The sequence below is a fragment of the Saccoglossus kowalevskii genome, chromosome 2 (assembly GCF_978046115.1).
Source record: "Saccoglossus kowalevskii chromosome 2, keSacKowa6.1, whole genome shotgun sequence".
Taxonomy (NCBI): domain Eukaryota; kingdom Metazoa; phylum Hemichordata; class Enteropneusta; family Harrimaniidae; genus Saccoglossus; species Saccoglossus kowalevskii.
Genome location: NC_140642.1, coordinates 25,482,279 through 25,502,252, shown reverse-complemented (window position 1 = coordinate 25,502,252; position 19,974 = coordinate 25,482,279). Strand labels below are relative to the sequence as shown.

Sequence of the window (19,974 nt, the reverse complement as noted above, 5' to 3'; positions counted from 1 at the left end):
TTGCAAATACAGAATTGTATCAATTTTTTTCTTCTAGAAATTCTGTACAACAAAACTACTTACGTTCCGTACTGTTTTTCATCACACCATCAGATACTATTTCTGGACTAAATCCGGAGACACCACCCAGCGCTGTAAGGTCATGTTCCACAACAACATCATCCAAAAACACCACTTCATCTACAATAAAATATGGGAGCATTAATACAATCTATATCACAATACCCATGTATACAAACACAAGCAAGCCAATGTCATTAACAGCCGCCATCAAAAAATGGAACGTCACAAATGAGGTTGCCCACTTAGATAGCATTTATGAGTCAGAAACTGCAGTCACAGATTTTGAAAATTTAATTACAAATATTGCAGACAAATGTCTAAAGAAAATTACTCCTAAACTTAAAAAAAAAAAAAAAAAAAAAAAAAAAAAAAAATAAACGCAAAAGTAAACAAAAAAACTGGTTTGACCAGGATTGTTGGTCCCTTCGTAAGGAGTTAAGGAGCCTATCACGTTTATTACAAAAGTATCCTCAAGATCCATATATCCGAGGGAAATTCTTTCAAACCCGTAAACAGTATAAAAAACTAATCAAACATAAAAGTAATCAGAAAATGATTGCACAACTCAAAGAATTGGAAAATTCTAAATCAGACACATCTAAATTTTGGAAGATTCTTCGTGAAATGAATGGCGAGAACCCCAGTAATAATAACGGGAATGTTCAACCTGGTGATTGGTTGGTTTACTTTAAGACCCTACTTAATACTGATAGCAGAACATCAAACTCTGAGATTGCGAATGAACTGGAGAATAGTGAAAAGAGTGCAAGTAGCAACCCCTATTTAGACAGACCAATCTTAAAAAATGAAATAACTAAAGCCATTAGACTTCTTAAAAGTAACAAGGCTTCGGCAGAAGATAGAATTTGCAATGAATTGTTAAAATACGGTGAACATCACTTATTAGATGCAATACATAAACTCTTTAATATTGTTTATAGTTCAAATAACTATCCACATTCTTGGAGCACTGGCCTGTTGGTACCAATCCACAAATCTGGGTCGAAAAATAACCCGGCCAACTACAGGGGAATTGCCATCTCTAGCTGTCTTGGCAAGTTATTCAATAGTATTCTAAATATTAGGCTGACATCATTTTTAGACTCTAATAACATTCTTTCCAGTCGACAGTTCGGATTCAGGCATGATTGTCGAACTACAGACAATCTTTTCATACTAAAAACCCTGGTAAATAAATATCTCTACAGTGGTAAGTCAGAGTGCGCCAATAAACAAAATAACACAAATATTAAAAAATCAAAAAAATTATATGCCTGCTTTATTGACCTTAGAAAGGCCTTTGACAGTGTCTGGCATGATGGTCTATTCAAAAAATTAATCAAATATGGTATAACTGGAAAAATGTATAAAACTATCAAAAACATGTACAGTAAAGTAAAATATAAAGTTAAATGTAAAGAAGGCTTAACAAAACAATTTCAGTCCAATATTGGTGTTAAACAGGGATGTAATCTTAGTCCAACTCTCTTCAATCTTTTTTTAAATGACCTGCCCACTATTTTCAATCCTAATACCTGTGATCCTCCTTATTTAGAAAACTCGCATGTCAGCTGTCTACTCTATGCCGATGATATTGTGATACTTTCTAAAACTAAACAGGGATTACAGACATGTCTTGATAGTTTGGCATTGTATGCTAAAACGTGGAAGCTCTCTGTCAACACTGACAAAACCAAAATTTTAATTTTCAATAAATCAAACAGACGTTTGAATAATGATACATTTTTTCTTGGAGGTATCGAACTTGATACAGTTAAATCTTATAACTATCTGGGACTAGTCATTAGTGCCAATGGTAAATTTAAGGATGGCCTAAAAAACCTTAAACGTAAGGCTCAAAAAGCTCTGTTTTCAATGAAAGCAAAGCTTGGCTCAATACAAAACATAAGTATAAAAGTTTCAATTTCCCTTTTTGACAAACTCATCAGACCTATCCTCATTTATGGTTGTGATGTTTGGGGTGATGAGTTCTCCACTAAATCACCTATTGAAGACGTTCAATTAAGTTATTGTCGGTATCTACTGGGGGTGTCACAACACACACCAATTATGGCCATGTATAGCGAGTTAGGCAGATACCCCCTAGACGTATTTATAAAAAAACAAATAATTAAATATTACAGTCGGGCCATGAATTCTAATAATGCGTTACTCAAGGAAGCTTTTGTGGTTAACCAAAGCATTAAAAGTAAATGGTATCTAGAAGTGACATCATTATTAAACAATATCCAACTATATCATTCAGTTAACAACGGTGATAAACTAACCTCGGCACAAATGAAACAAATTGATTTAGGCATCAAGGATTTATTTCTAACAAGATGGAAAGGTGAGGTCTATAATGATAACCACACCAAAGCAAATGAGAAAAACAAACTAAGAACATATCGGCTAATCAAATCAGATTTAAACCTTGAGCCATATTTAGTCAAGCTAAAAAACTTTGAACTGCGTAGTGTGCTTACCAAATTCCGTCTTAGTGACCATAGTCTCAAAATTGAAATGGGTCGTCATAAAAAAATCCCACTAAACAACAGGGTTTGTGACATGTGTAACAAAGGTCTAATTGAGGATGAAATGCATTTTCTGCTGGAATGCAACAAATATAATGAGTTGCGTGCCAAACTGTTCAATAAAGCTAAGGATATGATCCCAGCATTTGAAAATAAACCTGCAGAGAAAAAATTCATGGAATTGTTACAGAATGAAAACATTATTATACCAGTAGCACAGTTCATAAGTAAAAGCTTTGAAGTCAGGAAGCAGGGTCTTACTTGACATCTTAATGCCTGCTGTCAATTTTGTAATTTTATATTAGATTGTATTTTAGAGATTTTGTTTTATTTAGTAATTTAGTGATTGTATTTGTTATTTGTTTTTTAGTATATTGTGTTTTTGTTTTGTTTTTTATATATATATATTTCTCCTTGTACTTTGTGACCATTTTCTTTCCCTCCGGGGATTGTGTAAGAGTCAATAAGTAAATAAATAAATAAAATAAATAAAGATGTTATTGGGTAATGGCAGAAATGCGACATTAACCTTTAGCTGTAAATCTGATGTAACATTGCTAATTTCAATAAAATTTGTCAGGAATATGCCAACAAAAATTAATATTCGAGAACAAAATGGACATCAGTCTGCCATTTTGAAACAAACTTGTGTATAGGTTCCACTATTCAATGTCCAATTGTACTAAATTAGAGTACTTTGTGAGGAACACTAATGTGAATTGCATTGATCCACTTCAACAAAGCTAAAACGAGATGAATCAAGATTCTATGATGCAAAGGAGACTAAGAACAATACATGAAACTTACATGGAATACTCTGATTCGTTGTTAAAGTGACTACCTCTTTTTGTAATTCAGATAGATCAATATCATCTACTGTACCACTCACAATGATATTGCCACGAGATACTAAAGGATCAGTAAACGTCTTCTCCCCATAGATAACCTCAGTACCTACAATAATACATCATTCTTTTATCTTTGTTACTATTAGAACAAGCCATCTGAAGATGACACAGCCCCCCCCCCTACTTGTCAGATGTGATTATAGTTGGCTATGAATTATGAAGTTTGAATGTATATGTATAAAATCTGGTAGGAAGATTAAGTTGAAAATCAAAAGCATGTTACTCTAAGTTAACAGCTAGAACATCTATTAAATTTGGTAAAATTTGCATCAATTTTCACAAAAATTCACAATTAAATAAGGAAATTCAATCGAGTCAATATTAATTAGCAGATACATGAACTAATAGTTCACAAGACATTAACAAAAATTCAAAATTAATTAAATATTCAAATTAGCTCATTAATTAAGTTGAAAGTCAATATTGCATAGCATACATCTTATATTGACAGATCAAGTAAGTACACCAAGTTTGGTCTCATTCGGACAATTGACAAGATATTAAGAAAAATTCAAATTAATGATGAAATATGCAAATGAGCTCATTAATTGATTCCTTGAAAAAATGTATCAACGTGCATCTGTACCAGTGGTCACTGTCTTTGTACGAAATCTCAACAAAAATCAATCCAGGCATCTTCAAGAAATGACGGACACCCAAATAACTGGATTTTACAGGATTTTGACATTCAAAATGACCGCCAGGCAGCCATATTTGATCATTTCAAAAAAGTAAAAGATGCATCTTTGTCCGGGTGGGGGCTAATGAAGCAATCTAAAGCAAAAATCTGCATCTAGCAAACTGATCTTGCAAACTAAAATCAAGTTTGTGAACGTCCATCAATTGGAATATTGATTGAATATGGGGTACACTTGCATCTTTAAACTGTTTGTAGTAACATAATTTAAAACTAACCAAATAATGTAACAACTTCTTCAGATAGGTCGAGACCATCAACATAACCCTCGACAAAAATATCACCTAGTACAACCAGTTCATCACTGAAGGTTTTTATTCCAGTAATAACTTGATCACCTGCAAGTTAAAAAAAAAATGACACTAATGCAGTGCTCTAGATTAGTCGTTAATGGCAAACTGAAACAGTAAATTTTATTCCTTTATTAAAAAATTACGACTTAAACCAGCCAGAAGGCTGGTTGGCGATGCGATCCGCTGAAAAAAACATGTTTTCGGCTGTTGACATGGTAGGACATGACCATGAAGCCAATGTCAGTTTTTAACTAAAACCTGGGCCCTGTATACATAGTCTTTAGAGGTCACTTAACTTCTAGCACGTATTATGCCGTCATTTCCGACTGTTTTGCCATTGTATTTTTAGATTTTTTTGATTGAACGCAGCATTCATTAAGTTCTTTGGCTGTTGTCATCACAGCCGCCGGGATTTCTTTCTGATTTGGGACAGTATGACCTGCCTGCCAAGTATGAACAAAATTGGCCCAGCCAAAATAAGAAAAATCCAAGAGGAGTTAAAAAGCCAGTACTGGTGAAAAGCTACCAACAAAAAAACCAATAACATGCATACCATTAAGCATGAGAAGATCCTGTGGAACATTAGCCTCATCAATTGTACCATCCACCACTACATCACCCAAGACTGTCAATAAACCTTCGAACTGTAAGGTAGCATTCATCTAACAAATGAAGTGGAAGTTGATATTTATATTGAATAAAGAAATTAATAACCTAGGGTAAAAATTGCTACATTAGTCATAGAAAGTTGTGCATAGGTAGGTTAGACTCATTTATTGCAAGAGGTCCTTTGACATGCCCATGGCATACATCATAAAAATCACGACCGCCATTTTTTTCCCCCCGGTTTTTCCTGTTCTTTATTAAAACATAATCTTTCTGGTAAAATGTATACATAAAATGTACAAGTTGAATAATACAGTTATCGGTAAATAAGTATGTACTTGTAGTTGTTAAATTTTCATTATCTCAGTATCATTTTCAGTTCAAAATATGGCCCATTTAAAATACATATGCTTTTACAAGTGGCACTAGGAAACTTAATTGCTGATGGCAATGCTTTGTAGGATGATGTTTGCCATGCATCAAGCCTAATAATTTATGTCTAGTATAAATCTTGTGTCTGTTTAAACCCTCAGAACATCGCCATGACATCAACTTACCTCCACATTTTCGTTAATCTTGGCTGCCAATTTATCCATTTCAGAGAGATCTACATCATTTACCAATCCAGTTATAAAGATATTACTATAAACTGTTACAGGTTGCATAAAAGTTATTGTAGCTGCATATGTGAAGGCAATGATAATTAAGATAGTTTCCTATCAATAAGAATTTGTGGTATTCAGATACTCGATAATCAATACATCTATAATCCTATTGCATGTACAAGAAATTCAACAATAAATGATATTTAACTTGGTAGCCCAACAGTTATAAACGCACTAATTCCCTCTTCATCTTAAATAAGTTCAGTTTGTTGTTTGCACATTCCTTCAGAAGATTGGGACCAAATTTTTTGAGTAAAAACTGACAATTGACTTTTTTCGGTTGGCTCTAAAATTAGGGTTCATGTCTGGAAATACAAAAGAATTTAAGAAAAAAAAGGGCGGAAAAATTTGGGTGAAGAGATGAATAGACTATGCTAATTTAATACATCAAGTAATTATTGTAAAATTGTGTATACAGTATGTGGTAAAAAAAAAAAAGATCAATCTTACCATTAACCCATTCATTATAGTGTGTATGCATTGTGTATAACCAAACTTCAAATAGCTGCTCTCCATCAACCGTTCCATTTACTTTCACATCACCATAGGTCTCGACAAATTCAAATATTTTGAAGCCTAAAGAGAGAATACCTTTTCATTATTGGTAATCCATGGAGAAAATCGTGGGTTATTTATAGTACACGTACAATATCGTGAGCTTCACATTATCACAATGTAAATTTCCATTTGCACGTAAATTCATTTAAAAAAAAGGATAGTGATTTAAAACAATGCATCTCCCACAGTTTCATTTGATACAGAGAAAGATAGTGACGAGATACTAAGTTTGGTTTCGTAACTCGCATTATTTTACTATAGACATTTCTAATCCAAAATAGCACTGCAAGAAATGATTACACTTTAAATAGCGAGGCAAGGATTTGTGCAATAATTATTTCAATTATATATCCCGAAATGAAAATATTTAGTAGCTTATTAATAGTGGGATTAGCACATCATAGACGCTTGGTATTTCAGTTTTACATAGAAATTCTTAAGTGACTGAAAAATATTCTAACGAGAAATTTCCATAGATTTTGATACCTAAACCTGAAAGAATGAATGAGGGGTAGTTGAAATTTGTACAAATATGGGGAAACATTGAATGCAGATAATGTGTTCATTCTTAAGAACTCAACTGAGATAATGAAACTAGCAATTTCAACAACTAATCTTCAATGGAGTTGTATACAAGAAGGTCATCTTTAAGGTCAAGGTCAATGTGAAACGTACCTGTAATTGTATGGTGACCATGCAATGTGACAGCCTCCTCTGAAATGTCAATACCATTTACTTCAATGTTGGCTGAAAAGTCTGCATCACCCTCTATTGTCAAAGTCGACTCTGGACCAAATACTTTAACACCTGTAAGAAAAATTGTGTACATCAAGCTGATGGGTCAGAATCATTTTACGTACATTATCCAATGCGAGCTGGGTTTCTCAATGAAATTTTTGGCATTTATTAAATGGATCTGACAATATAATTTTACTCATAAAGTAGCAAATGTTGATTTGAAATGCCTTATAATTTGGACAATGTTGCATTCCTTTGTATATTTTGTACCAAACTTGAACAAGCTACTAGTCAGCAATGTAATCACTGAATAGTGCAAATAACGGGCAACATGGACATTTGCATTTACCAATACTAACAATCAAATGAAAACTGATACAAGTATCATTAAAGTTCGTGTACCTGCAATAGAGCTTGATGTGTCTGTAAATACAACTTCCTCAGAGAAATCGACACCATTGACTAAACCATTTTTTATAAACACATCAGCATAGATATAAACCTTCTGAGAGAATGTTATTAATCCAAACATGTCAACTTCTTCTGATGTCCTATAGCAGAGGAAAAGTAGATTTAACAAATATTAAGGTTGCTATAGTTACTGATTATACATTGTCTACCAAGTCAAATCAAAGCACTTCAAATTACAATACTTCAATACTGAAGATATATACTACCAATCAAACCTTAGAAACAACTCTTATATCGAGTACTTTACATATAAGCACATGTGCTTTTAATAGGGCAATATGGTTCTTAACTGCAAGCAGTGATCTGGGTGCTTTGCAGTAGCTATGGTAAAATAAATATAAAAAGATGAATCGATACTTTGGTAATGCATCTTATCTGACAACATAGTATTGGTTGCAAGTCCCTATCGGCACTTATCAATTAAGGCAAAGTGTATACATTATATAATTAATGTATATAGGTCTCGATTATTCACGAGCAATACGCTATCTTAGCTCGAATTAATAAAGGTGAAAATGAATTTAATAACATTGTTAATTTCAAATGACAAGTGAAAGTTGATACTTTAATAGTCTTCTGAAACTCTGGATATTCAGATTTCCATTTGCGAAAAAAACGCGACTGCGATGTTTGAGCCATTTAACATCGGTTATAATATTATTCGACAGTGAAAAAAAAGAATTTTATGCTTTATGAGGGCTATTCTGTTTTCAGGAATTAATATATTCCTGAAAATAACAAATAATGTATTTAATGTATTCGTGTGGAAATTTATGCTGATTTTGTTAACTTTTTTTTAAAACCATGACAGAATTTGTACTGGGTAAAAAGCTCAATTAAGTTGTAAATTAGCACTTTCAAAACAAAATAGATAAAAAAAATTATTTTTATCCATTTACTTGTGTCAAAATATACAATCTAAGTTAAATAAAACAAGCCATGCATGGCACAGTCCCCATTAGTTATCAAATAGTAATATAGCTGGAATATAACCATGTCAGGAATATGATTTTTTAACATTAAAATGATTGACATTTGTATCTGATCGTCAAACAAGTACTTGTCCATATTGAGAGATATTGCTCTGGAACAGCATTCAAAAATCAGCCATTTTGAATATATATATATCATGATGTACAACGAATATCTAATATTCGAATTTAATCAGTCAAAGCATTTAAGAACGTCCCAACGGGGACTAATATACTATAGTTCTTGGTTTATATAATGTCTCATTACCTGGCAGCCCAATCATCTAAATACACCAAATCCACTCCATTCACATTATCAATACTTGCATGTAAAGTTGTGAAATTATTAACCGTTAAGTCTGTAAAGTTCTTCAATGCAGTGATGTTTTGATCAGTGTCTACAAATACAGCATCTAGTGACAAAATAAATAGCCTGTAAATAGACATTTCTCAACCAATTGAAGGTTATTACGACTTTCACTAACAAACTGATATTCTATGTTATAAAGGGTCATATGCAAAAGACGTACAGCCGTTAATAGGCAGGTTCAGTCTGATATCTACTGAGAAACTGTTACCAAAATGCTGCCAAAGCAAAGCCAGATAATGCCTTTGCATGGGGGGGGGGGGGGTCATAAATTGTAAAAGTTTACCTTCCATTTCAAGTTCTAAATTGGCCACATCCTTTTGACTCGTACTCAAATTGGCAAGGATTTCGGGGAATGAAATATGGTTCCCAGTATACACACTTTCAACAGCAGAGTCGAGATCCAATTCACCTACAAAAAAAAAAAGCTCAGTCACGAGTATAATTTAACAATACAAAGACTGGTGTTGATCATTTTCCTGTCTTGTAATGCTACGATAAATACAATCAGTGAAGGTGCAATTTGCTTTCTATATCATTTGGAGAAACAAAATGTATTCCATTTTAAGGTTCAATTGTTTACTTCTAAATTGGTTTTCTTGAATTCATTGAGAAAATCCTAGCATCCCCAGTTGTGGCATTACAATTTGTCTTTCAATGAAAACATTTCATGCAATTCAAAGCAGGAACTGACAAATTCTGGAACATCAAACCTTCAGCCATGAAAGATTAATCTAACAGATTACAATGTTCTGTCGCAGTCCCTCTAGCATGGGTTGTGCATAAATTGCAGAAAAACATGTTATATTTCTATATTTAATAAGCACAGGTTTTATATATAAAATGAATAACTAATCAAACTTCCGACATCCTGAAATTATCGAACTGAATCGAGTTCAACTCCATGTTTATGTACATGTATACATCACCAAGCAATTAGATTGGTATTAAAAATCTACATTGAGTAAGAAGTGATCTATTCCAGCAGGTTACAAGAGACTTACCAAGAACTTCCACATTATTGGCAGTCAGGATAGATTCTATGGTGAGAGTGTTGAATGTTTTATCCCCTGTAATATTTTGTTTTCCAGCAATTGTCACACTGTCATTGAAGTCGCCTTGCAAAATGTCCATATTGTCTCTATACTCTGTCAAATTAACCTGAAACGGCACGATATTTTTAAATACGCAATGTTTTGTATACTTTGCAAGGAATATAATTAAGGCAAAAGTACTGGCAGCATGCATCATAATTTTACATGACTATGGTTCTTTCCTACAATGAAGTCTCATCTAGTGACTATTTTAATGTGAAAATTACATTTATTTTAGTTGCACCTTATAGCAAGTCACATTTCGACCAACAATTATAGACCCAACCAATACCCACGATTTGGACAGCCTTACTCTCGCCAATTTACATCACTAAAGCAACTTGTGTTAAGGCATAGTCTAGAAAGATCAAAACACAGGTACCAGCTGAATCAGTGCCACTTTCACACAATTCTAATAAATAATTATTACAAAATACATGTAATATTGAAACATTTTGAAAATGGAATAGAGATGATCCAATTAAGTTTGAGCAAACAAAACTGCCAAAAAATTAAAATAAAAGCAAAAAAATACTTACATGTAATATTTCAAGTTCTTTCTCTAGCATTGTATATTGTACTTCAACTGGGTTCGACACATCAACAACCTTTGCATCAATTTGAAATATTCGTCTTGTGGGTTGACCAGACTGATCTGTCACTGCTAGATATGTGTAACTATCATCCATAGTGAATAGTCTCAAACCCAGAGATAAAGAATTAGTTCCTACAAAATAAAAATTGTCAACCATATGAACTTCCAGTACAAGCAACTTAAATGATCGATATGGAGACGAGTTGTTAAGTGTTGAATACAAGCAACTAACAAATCTATTAAATGCAGTATTGCAAAAATATGTAGTACATAAACTAGAAAATACATTTTTATGCTGGCTCAAAAAAAAATGATCAGACATAAATGTAAATTAGTTAACTATATATATACTTTTATGTGAGCAAGGGTTATAATTTTCCGTGATATTGTGATCATAGTTAGGAAAAGATTGTGCTATATTTTTACAAATTTATTAAATTTCATGAGTAACGTGTTTACTGTAATCATCTCGACTCAATAAACATGCATGTTTGAAGGATGGACAAAAATGTGTGCCTAAGATGCACGTAATATTTAAAATTGTGCGCATTCATTTTTACTGGCATTTAATTTCACCCTTGTTTTTTTTTAAGCATATTCACTGAATAGTAAACTTGATTTGACATGGAAACAGTTTTAATATAATTCTATCTGTTCACATAGATTTAATTCAACAGATTTCAATATCAGCAAAATAAATTACAACACTGAGAAAAATTAATACCTTTACATAGTCGTCAAAAGTGACGAAAGTTTTGGCATTCAGTCATGAAAAGAGCTTGCATAATGTGTCCAAGACTCACCGATGGATTTCAGAACTTTAAATTGATTATCTGTATAGGTGTAAATGTCCAACGATTTGTTAGTGGATACTACCAACAGAACTTCATTCCCACAGCTACCAACTGCAATTGAACTCCATTCAGACAAACCTCCAGCAACCTCTTGAAATTTAACAAAATTCACGCCTAACAAAAACATTTAAAGATAGAAAATGTGAATGGCATAGTAGCAACATGCATTACATTGGCTATTTTAATCAATTCAATAATTTTTCATCTCAAAATCTGACAATATGTCAAAAAAATTGGACATTAAAATAAAACCAACATGGCCACCAGACAGCCATTTTGAATCAGATTGCAAAAAAAAAAAATTAATGTGATTCATTTAACTGACCATGGCTGTCAGTGAATTTTACAAGTTTAAATGTTGTGCCCCCCCCCCCCAATAATAAAAGTATACCTGAAAAACTGGTAGAACACTTGTAAAACATGCAGCTGAGTATTAAAGCATTCAGACTTGTAGTTTTCAAGAAGTAGTCCAAAAAGTAAAAAGGTGACTGGAACAACGGACAATCACTCATAAGCTCACTCGTCAAAGTCGACAGGCGAGCTAAAAACAAAATGTCCACTTGAATCAGATTGTAAATAAAAAATGACATGCATTAGTAACCCACCACGAGTGATAATGTTTGATTGAAATTGTCCAATGCATGTTTAAATGTAAAAAAAAATGGCTACTATAAATCAACATGCCAATAATTAACAAAATTGGTCCACACAACTTGATAAATGTTGGACAAAAACCTAATACTAAATACTCACCATCCCATTTGTAGATATCTGTTAGTCCAACTTCATTACTCACAATCAGGAAGTGGTCAAAGTTGAGAGTAAAGTGTTCCAGGTCATAAGGAGTATCACTTTGAATTCTGTGCATTTAACAATAACAAAGAGCATTAGAAAAACAATATAGATATAGTTCAAGGAGTTTAATTTATTTGTAAAGTAGTTTATGTAAAGTAGTTATGCGAGAGTTTTTGGGTGGAGTGGGGGGGGGGGGCGTCAACTTGCCTTTGATAGTTGCCAAATAATCTTTGCCTTTGATTATACTTATAAATTACTGTATCATTTCCAATGATTAGAACAAGGAAGTGATCAGAGTTTATTTTGAATCCTTCCACATCAACAGCACCAGCAGCTGTTAGATCCTGCACATGGAACATCAACTCAGCTACAGAACAAACAAATCATTTTTATTAACTCAAATATAGAGACTGGCATTCAAGTATTCAAGTCCTTTCGGTAATCGAGAACAAGTCTTCAGACTGTTGATCTAATTATTGTACTCACATCTGGCATGCCATTTGTACAGAGAAGAAATCTGTGGTGCACCAGAAGATGCCTCAACAGCCAGCATTAAGTACATATTTGAACCAATTGTAATAGACTTCATTCCAACGACTTTACCACAATCGATGACTTGCTGTTGAACCTGACAATTAGAAAATATGCAAATTTCATGTTTATTTAAAACTAGCTTGAAGTTGTGTAATTTAGTGAGCATCCATTGTGAGTTTACGATTATACACAACACAAATGGTAATTGTTTTACATCCAATGACAATGATTCCCAACTTTGACAAGGTGAAATGTTAGTGTTGAATGATTTACATGTATGAATTAATGCTTCTTATAGATTGTTTTTCCTTTCTTGTCGACGCATGTTACTTTTTTTACACAGTTTCAAAGGCTAATAAAATTATTATTACAAGATCTACACCCTTTAGTGCCAACCTAGACAGAATTAATGACCTTGCTACCATGTACTGATTCCACATCAGGCATCCAAGAGGGACTAGGAAAACTTTACATTTCCATCTCTAGATGCAAAAACATTACCGTGAAACCTAGTTGTTTACACCAGTTATTGATTAATTTACATACTACTTTTTCGATTATCAACAAAATTGCTTGCGTAATGTAATGAAATCTTTTACAAGCAATTTAAAAACTGCATAGCAATTCAAAAAGCGTTTAAATTGACTACACTTTATCTATCAGGTGCAGTACAAATGTGTGTGCACAAGTGTGAAAAAATGGCTGCCACATGTTCAATGTATTAAGTTTGAAATGACAAATTCTCAATTTTAATGAATTATTCAACAATGAAAGGGTTGCCCATTCAGCCATCTGGAATCAAATAAAATCAAAGTTAAACTCTGCAAAGCTTTCACATGCAATCATTGTTTTATACAAAAAATATGTAGGAAATAAAAATTTCTAACACCGAGTGAAGTAGCCAAGGATCAGACAGCAGATACTAGTTACAAATATACAGCAAATTTTATCCATTTTGAATTTTTGGCAAACGTAGGCTGAAATAAGATATGCAATTTAGCTACTTAATATGAACAAACATGGCCCAAAAACTGATGTCTGCACATGATCTAAAGGTACCCAAGTATCAAATATGATCAAAACTTGAGATTTTGCTTAGACAGGAAGACCAACTCATAAACCTACACACACAGAAGCTAAAAACCATTGCATATTCACAAGTTCCCCAAGATGAATGGATGTACATGTATGCACAAAGTTTGAACAAGACCTGTTCATTTGTGTCGAAGATGAACAAGTGCACAGACTGAAACCCAGGCATGAAATTACAAAACTGAAAAAAAAAGCAATGTTCAAATCTGAGAATATTACAGCAACATCTACCATTACCCACATGTTTTTGATACAATTAGTGGTATTTTCACTCTCAATACTCACCAGTGTCATGTCATCAAGTCCAAAAATGGTGACTGAATTTTGATCAACGTTGGAAACTGCAAAAGCCACATAGGCCATTGTTTTATCAAACCATTTAGAATTAACAAGAAATGGTTCACTAGTAATTGTTCCTGCATCAAAATAAATACACACAATTATAAATGTCATGTCAATTTTAGTGTTATGTATAACAAGCTTAAAACATTGCCTGTTGACTCTGTTTGGTTTCGATTTTGGCATCGTGAAAGTCTTCAGCAGGCAATGTATGCGTTTGAGTAAAACATTTCACTAGGTAATTTTTAAATAGCTGCCAATTAAGATAGAATGCTACACAAAAACATTTTCTTTATTACACATTTGATACATTATAATAATAAAAAAAATGGATTAAAAATTTACTGGTCATATTAGTCTGTTCGGATAAAATTGAACAAACAAGTGAAAATGGCATGTTTTGTTTGTTTAAGGACATTACCATAGTTTCCTACGGCAAGGATAAATCCTAGTTCCTCAACAAATTCACTTTGATGCATGGTAAAAAATTTTTTTTATAGCATCTGAAAAAGTACTTTTCGATGGCTACAAGTATTAAAAAAAAATGGCCAAATATTTTTAGTGGGTTTTCAATAATTGAGTTTTCATACAAAGTAGAAGATGAAATAACACACTGACGATATTTTAGTCAGCTGCAAGTAACTTGCATTGTTACAAGTCTTGTTTAATTAAATTTGTGTTGTATTACAGAGCTATTCTAATAATGCAAATTTAAATTTGTACTTGCCATATTCTAATAATGCAAGTGAAATAAACTCGTTTGAAGAGTAGTCGTAAACGTGAATGGCTGAAGCTCCAGGATCTGGAGAGGACCATGATAACCAATATAACCCATTGTAGTGAAAATATTGCACATCCACAGTTTCATTTACACCATATTCTTGAAAGGTTGTAATATCAACAATTGATACCTCTGTAGGGGGAAAAAAATATTATAAACAAGAAAGTTTTATAAAATTATGTCCCTATTTCAATACTGTCCAGCCTCTGTACATTGTAGCTATGACAATCTTACAATATGCATATTTAAAAACTGAACAACCAGCCATTTAACAGATTATTATTGGATACCGCCACCCACAAAAATCACAAGTTGTGTTTTTTGATACCGATAGATAACATAAAATAGTTTTTCACCTTCTCTGTTACCAGCTCCAGTGTTGTATGTGTAAGCATGTGGATAGCTATAAAGCGAGCTTCTTTTCTTGTGCTCATGTGGAGTGTCATAAGTTCTTTATAAAAAGAAACAGACAAATTCATTGTACTGGTATTGACATGATGTTACATATTAAATTCAGCCGTGTACAATAACCATTATTACCAATGTGTACGAGTAAAATTTGAATTTAATTTGTCAAGGAATCTCCAAGATGTAGCTATTGTATAGTGCTGTGGACATTGCATCAACATTATCTGAAGCGACAAGAACAAGAACATTTAAAAACAAAAAGGTCAACAGACCATTTTAATTCGAACTGTAAAATAAAACTGTAATACCTATCATCAAAATTCAATTTGAGCAAGGTACAAATACTGAAAAAGTTAACGTAATTAGTGACGTACCTGTGGTGAGCAGATTGAACATCAAAGGCAGCTCTTTCCAGTCTAACTGTAAATTCTCTCAATTGGCTATCGATAAACTCTGTCAGTTGACTTTCAGTTTCAATACCATCAATCATACATTTTACAGTAAACGTTCTTTCAGAAATAATGTACCACGTTAACAGCCACACCAAACAATACAATGTCATCTATGGGAAGCAGTCAAATAAGGAAAAAAAATGAAAATCTTGTAGTTGTATGCTTTACTGTATATACCCGGTACAAATGACACTCGCATAAATATAGAAATTGGGGAAAGAAAATACGGCAATTGTTAAACTTGGAATAATAAATACACAGAGTTCAAGGTGGATTTTGGATTGAAAACATTTGCCTAGGCAAAACACTGCATAGAACCTAGTTTCTTAGTTCTGCTGCACTGTTCTATATTCAGTAATATGTAGAATTAACCCAATCTAATAAACCAAATATTAAATTATTCACTTTACCCAGTGGCATTTATTTTCTATTAGTAGTACATTTCACTCTCCACATATACATTGAAAAAGGGCAGAAAAAATATTATTGAACGCATTAATACTTTTCGCCGAACAAAATCCGATAAATTTAACATAAAATATTATTCTCTTGACAAATTCGTGAAATTAAAACAGAATGAACTCACTGTAATGCTCAAAACATCAAAATAATTAAATAAAATCGTTTTACAGTAGTATAGTATTATCTCATTATCAAAATTAAAAACAATTGATGAGAAATTAAAAGAAGAGTTTACAACTGAGTGGAAAAATGAAATAAATGACAATAGGAAAAAAAATCAAATTCTAAAAATGAACTAAGAACCTACAAACTTTATAACAAAAATAGAACAAGAAAACTACTTTACAATTATGAAAAACAGTGAACTTCGCAAATCCTTAACTAAATATAGACTTTGCAACCACTGTCTGAAAATTGAAACAGGCCGGCATACAGGATTGGATTTTAAAAACAGTCAATATGTGCGACAATGACCATGTTGAAGATGAACAACATGTTGTCATAAATTGTCCTCATTACAATGAAATAAGATTAAAACTTTACATTGTCGCTAATAAATGTATACCAAATTTTGACAAATTTAGTAATGAAAATAAATTCATATCATCACTAAGTGACAAGAAAATGTCAATTCCTTTAGCACAATATTTAACAAATTGTTTTAATACAAGACAGCAGCACCTACATAAACTAAGCCAATAACACATTCCATGTATACAAATTTTTATCATTTTTTTAATGCTTTTTTGTTCCCTTTTTATGTAGTTATTTTTCTTTTACTAATATCTGATTTGTAACCCTTTTCATCCCCTCCGGGGGATGTTGTGTTAATAAATAAATGTAAATCAGCGACCACGGAAAAGTTATTGGTTATGTTATCTCTACAAAAACTTTTGAGCAAAAACCTAGCCTGGACACAGACGGGACTGTACCCTCCATCTCCACGGCGTTGTTAGAATGGTAGATATTCACGTTTTCCCACTCGTATGCCGCCATGGATCCCGCTTTAGAAAATAGGGTGGATACGCAAGACAGACGCGAAAATACATAAACTAAGTGAAGCAATTCAAATGTCACGTTTAGTACAAGCAAACGTCGGGAGGAGAGGGGTTGCGCACAGGGTGCTCAATAGATTAAGAAGTACATACCGTTTCGCTGAACTGATTGAAATGTATACAACAAACCCAAACGCTGCAGCGTGACACTGGACGATGTACGTGAGGAACAGAGAACGCAGGTAATACCAGTCCACAGTGCACATCAGAAGTAACTAATGTAATCTGCAGTGAAATACAATGGCTACTGTCGTGTTGTACACGGGCTACGTCATTGATTGGTTGAACGTGATCTACTTTACATATTGAACAAGTACACCTGGTCTGGAAACGTCATAACCTTTGGACGGCCGTTTGAATTTCCCGCTGCCTAATGATTCTGTCTTTGTCCGGGGGTCGTCGTGCTCTTCTTAATTCAGCCGCGACCCGATGTATCAGGTACATTTTACAGCAAGTCTCAGAAGTATTGGGGCAGCCAATTTGCAAACTCGCTAACTGCTTAGGCTTTGACAAACGGTTGGCTTTCGAATCTCGCTGGCGCCGGTTTGTAATCGCGTCCATTCTTGGCGAGTCTATATTGCATTAGGGGACATAGAATGTTTTACGCATCCTCGGGCTGGTACATGTATGGATTCCCCTGAATGATTTGAGCCCCAAAAATGGCCACAGTCAGCTGGCGTGATTATATTATATGAAACAATTAATGTTTATTATTATATGAGGTTACTCTTCTTGAACACTGCTTGAAACTAAATAGACAAGTTGAGAAACAGTTTCCTACAAATCAGGGAGAAAATAACAAACTTTCACACTCAAACGATCCGTTTTTCAACCGCTGAAAAAATTAACCGCATTCGTCGTTTTTGTGTGGACACGAAGAGCATGGAACACTTTCCCTGGTATATTTCAAAGCGAAATCGCCATCCAACTGTAAAGACCGTCACTGTTTAGCTCCTATAGTATGAGGATCTTCCCCTACCAGGCCCGTAGTTTTGTTTTTTTTTTTGGGGGGGGGGGGGGGGTTCGGGGGTTCGATCGAACCCCCTAAATTTTGGAAGTGAATAGATTTATGATCGTAGATTAGAACATAATAAAACAAAGAGTATTAATTAAAATAATTATCGTTGTTTAAATCACTTGACTCCGTGATGCAACTATCAGAGTAATGTAATGAGTAATGCATAGTAATGAGCATTTAGGTGGCAACGAGCTTTAAATATCAATCGTGAAGTTATGCCGTCTCAGCTCAACAGCAGCCAACCAAAACAGGTTGTTATAAATAGGCATCTTTTATTCGTTTTTTCCGCGATGGTGTAATGAAGATCGCGTTCAAGCACCTGATGTTAAATATTAAAACAACATTGAAACAATAATGTAATGGTAGTCACTATCTGAATGATGTGGTGGTCCTGAATAGGGCAGTTTGTCTTGTGCTAATGTTCGCTCAGTTAGTAAAGTGTTGGGATCGAACGGGATTGACACGACAACACGAAACTGTACTTTCCTAGTTTGGTTCATTAGTTTTGTATTCTTCAAGTTAATGATGGCATATATACTGTTTTGTTTCAAGTGTATCAGCCAAATGTAGTTAACTTATTGTATTAGTACGTGTAGCCTCTGTTATTGGACAATAGTGTACAGCTACGGGTTGGACATATCATTAAAAAATGCCGAAGATTTATCATCACGAGTTGTATAGGTCGAAGAGCTTCTTGTAGCCAACAATTTACCCTACAGTTTTGCTTCAGCACAGAAACTATGCGATGAATCATAAATTGCAAACATATTTTTTTTACACGTTTTTTTTTGATGTCTCAGAAAATTTACTATATTTTTAATGGGTTCATAAAAGGAGTTGTAGTCATTGAAGTCTATTGATACCGCTGCTAAACTGCCACTGTATGCATATTATATTACCGCCCTTTAAAAACAGATTTACAGTGAACCAAATATATTTACATACTGTAAGAAACTTGGTAGTATGCCATTGGTTAGTGCATTTAATTTGTTTGATGCAATCATTGTGCCAACTATTTCTTGTGGTAGCGATATGGGGGAACGTAAATTTGGAAATCGAGAGGGTACAGATAACATTTTGCAGATATCTACCCGGTACTTAGCATTAATACATGTAGTTGTACAAACAATGTAGCGATGTTAGACGAATGTGGAAGGCTGCCATTGTGCTGTGGTTATTTCAAGCGTTGTATCTTATATTGGTTAAAATTACTGAAACCCCAAAACATGTTATTGTCATGAATTTGTTTTCGCGTATCTGTTAACCGACTTAATTAGTTGATTATTAGCGAATTGCTGTGTTATGTCTGTCATCGTGTAGGCCTATTTGAAGTTTTGGACGGAACTTTGCTCAGTGATTTGGAACTAATTACGAGATATCCGTCGCGATTCTGACAGTTGGTATTCCATAGTTATTAATGTAGTGAACGATTAATCAAAAGATTTGACGTATTCAGTGCTTAGTGTGGTTGGCTTTATGATTGAAGGTTACGCCCTAGAGTCTTTTTACTGCTTTGTAATTGGTTAGAGTTTTGAAAATGAATAAAGAGAGTTTGAGTTGGTCTTGGGGAGCACAGCACGATAGACGCAGAAGAGAGAGTGCAGTCCTGGAGAATCCGGGAGAG

General features: G+C 33.6%; 2 protein-coding genes across 2 annotated transcripts in view; both read right to left on the bottom strand.

Annotated features, from left to right (window-relative positions):
• Window positions 1-14,653, bottom strand: part of LOC102801722 (uncharacterized) — a 33,092-nt gene extending 18,439 nt beyond the window's left edge. The window contains exons 1-18 of the mRNA XM_085505472.1: window positions 14,596-14,653; window positions 14,121-14,251; window positions 12,696-12,837; window positions 12,417-12,576; window positions 12,168-12,274; window positions 11,364-11,528; window positions 10,505-10,692; window positions 9,876-10,032; window positions 9,158-9,283; window positions 8,773-8,917; window positions 7,465-7,613; window positions 7,000-7,131; window positions 6,217-6,342; window positions 5,659-5,780; window positions 5,049-5,157; window positions 4,421-4,540; window positions 3,405-3,551; window positions 64-180 (exon numbers count right to left, since the gene is read on the bottom strand). Coding sequence (XP_085361598.1) covers window positions 64-180; window positions 3,405-3,551; window positions 4,421-4,540; window positions 5,049-5,157; window positions 5,659-5,780; window positions 6,217-6,342; window positions 7,000-7,131; window positions 7,465-7,613; window positions 8,773-8,917; window positions 9,158-9,283; window positions 9,876-10,032; window positions 10,505-10,692; window positions 11,364-11,528; window positions 12,168-12,274; window positions 12,417-12,576; window positions 12,696-12,837; window positions 14,121-14,251; window positions 14,596-14,653 — 2,401 coding nt within the window. The remainder of the gene's footprint in view (window positions 1-63; window positions 181-3,404; window positions 3,552-4,420; window positions 4,541-5,048; window positions 5,158-5,658; window positions 5,781-6,216; window positions 6,343-6,999; window positions 7,132-7,464; window positions 7,614-8,772; window positions 8,918-9,157; window positions 9,284-9,875; window positions 10,033-10,504; window positions 10,693-11,363; window positions 11,529-12,167; window positions 12,275-12,416; window positions 12,577-12,695; window positions 12,838-14,120; window positions 14,252-14,595) is intronic.
• A 202-nt stretch (window positions 14,654-14,855) lies between these two features.
• On the bottom strand, window positions 14,856-17,556 carry LOC102810108 (uncharacterized). Its single transcript, XM_006821425.3, has 4 exons — window positions 17,426-17,556; window positions 15,738-15,925; window positions 15,312-15,406; window positions 14,856-15,087 (listed from the first exon to the last, which is right to left on the bottom strand). The coding sequence occupies exons 2-4, from the start codon at window positions 15,923-15,925 to the stop codon at window positions 14,867-14,869; spliced, it is 504 nt and encodes a 167-aa protein (XP_006821488.2). The 5' UTR covers window positions 17,426-17,556; the 3' UTR covers window positions 14,856-14,866.
• Between the last annotated feature and the right edge of the window lie 2,418 nt (window positions 17,557-19,974).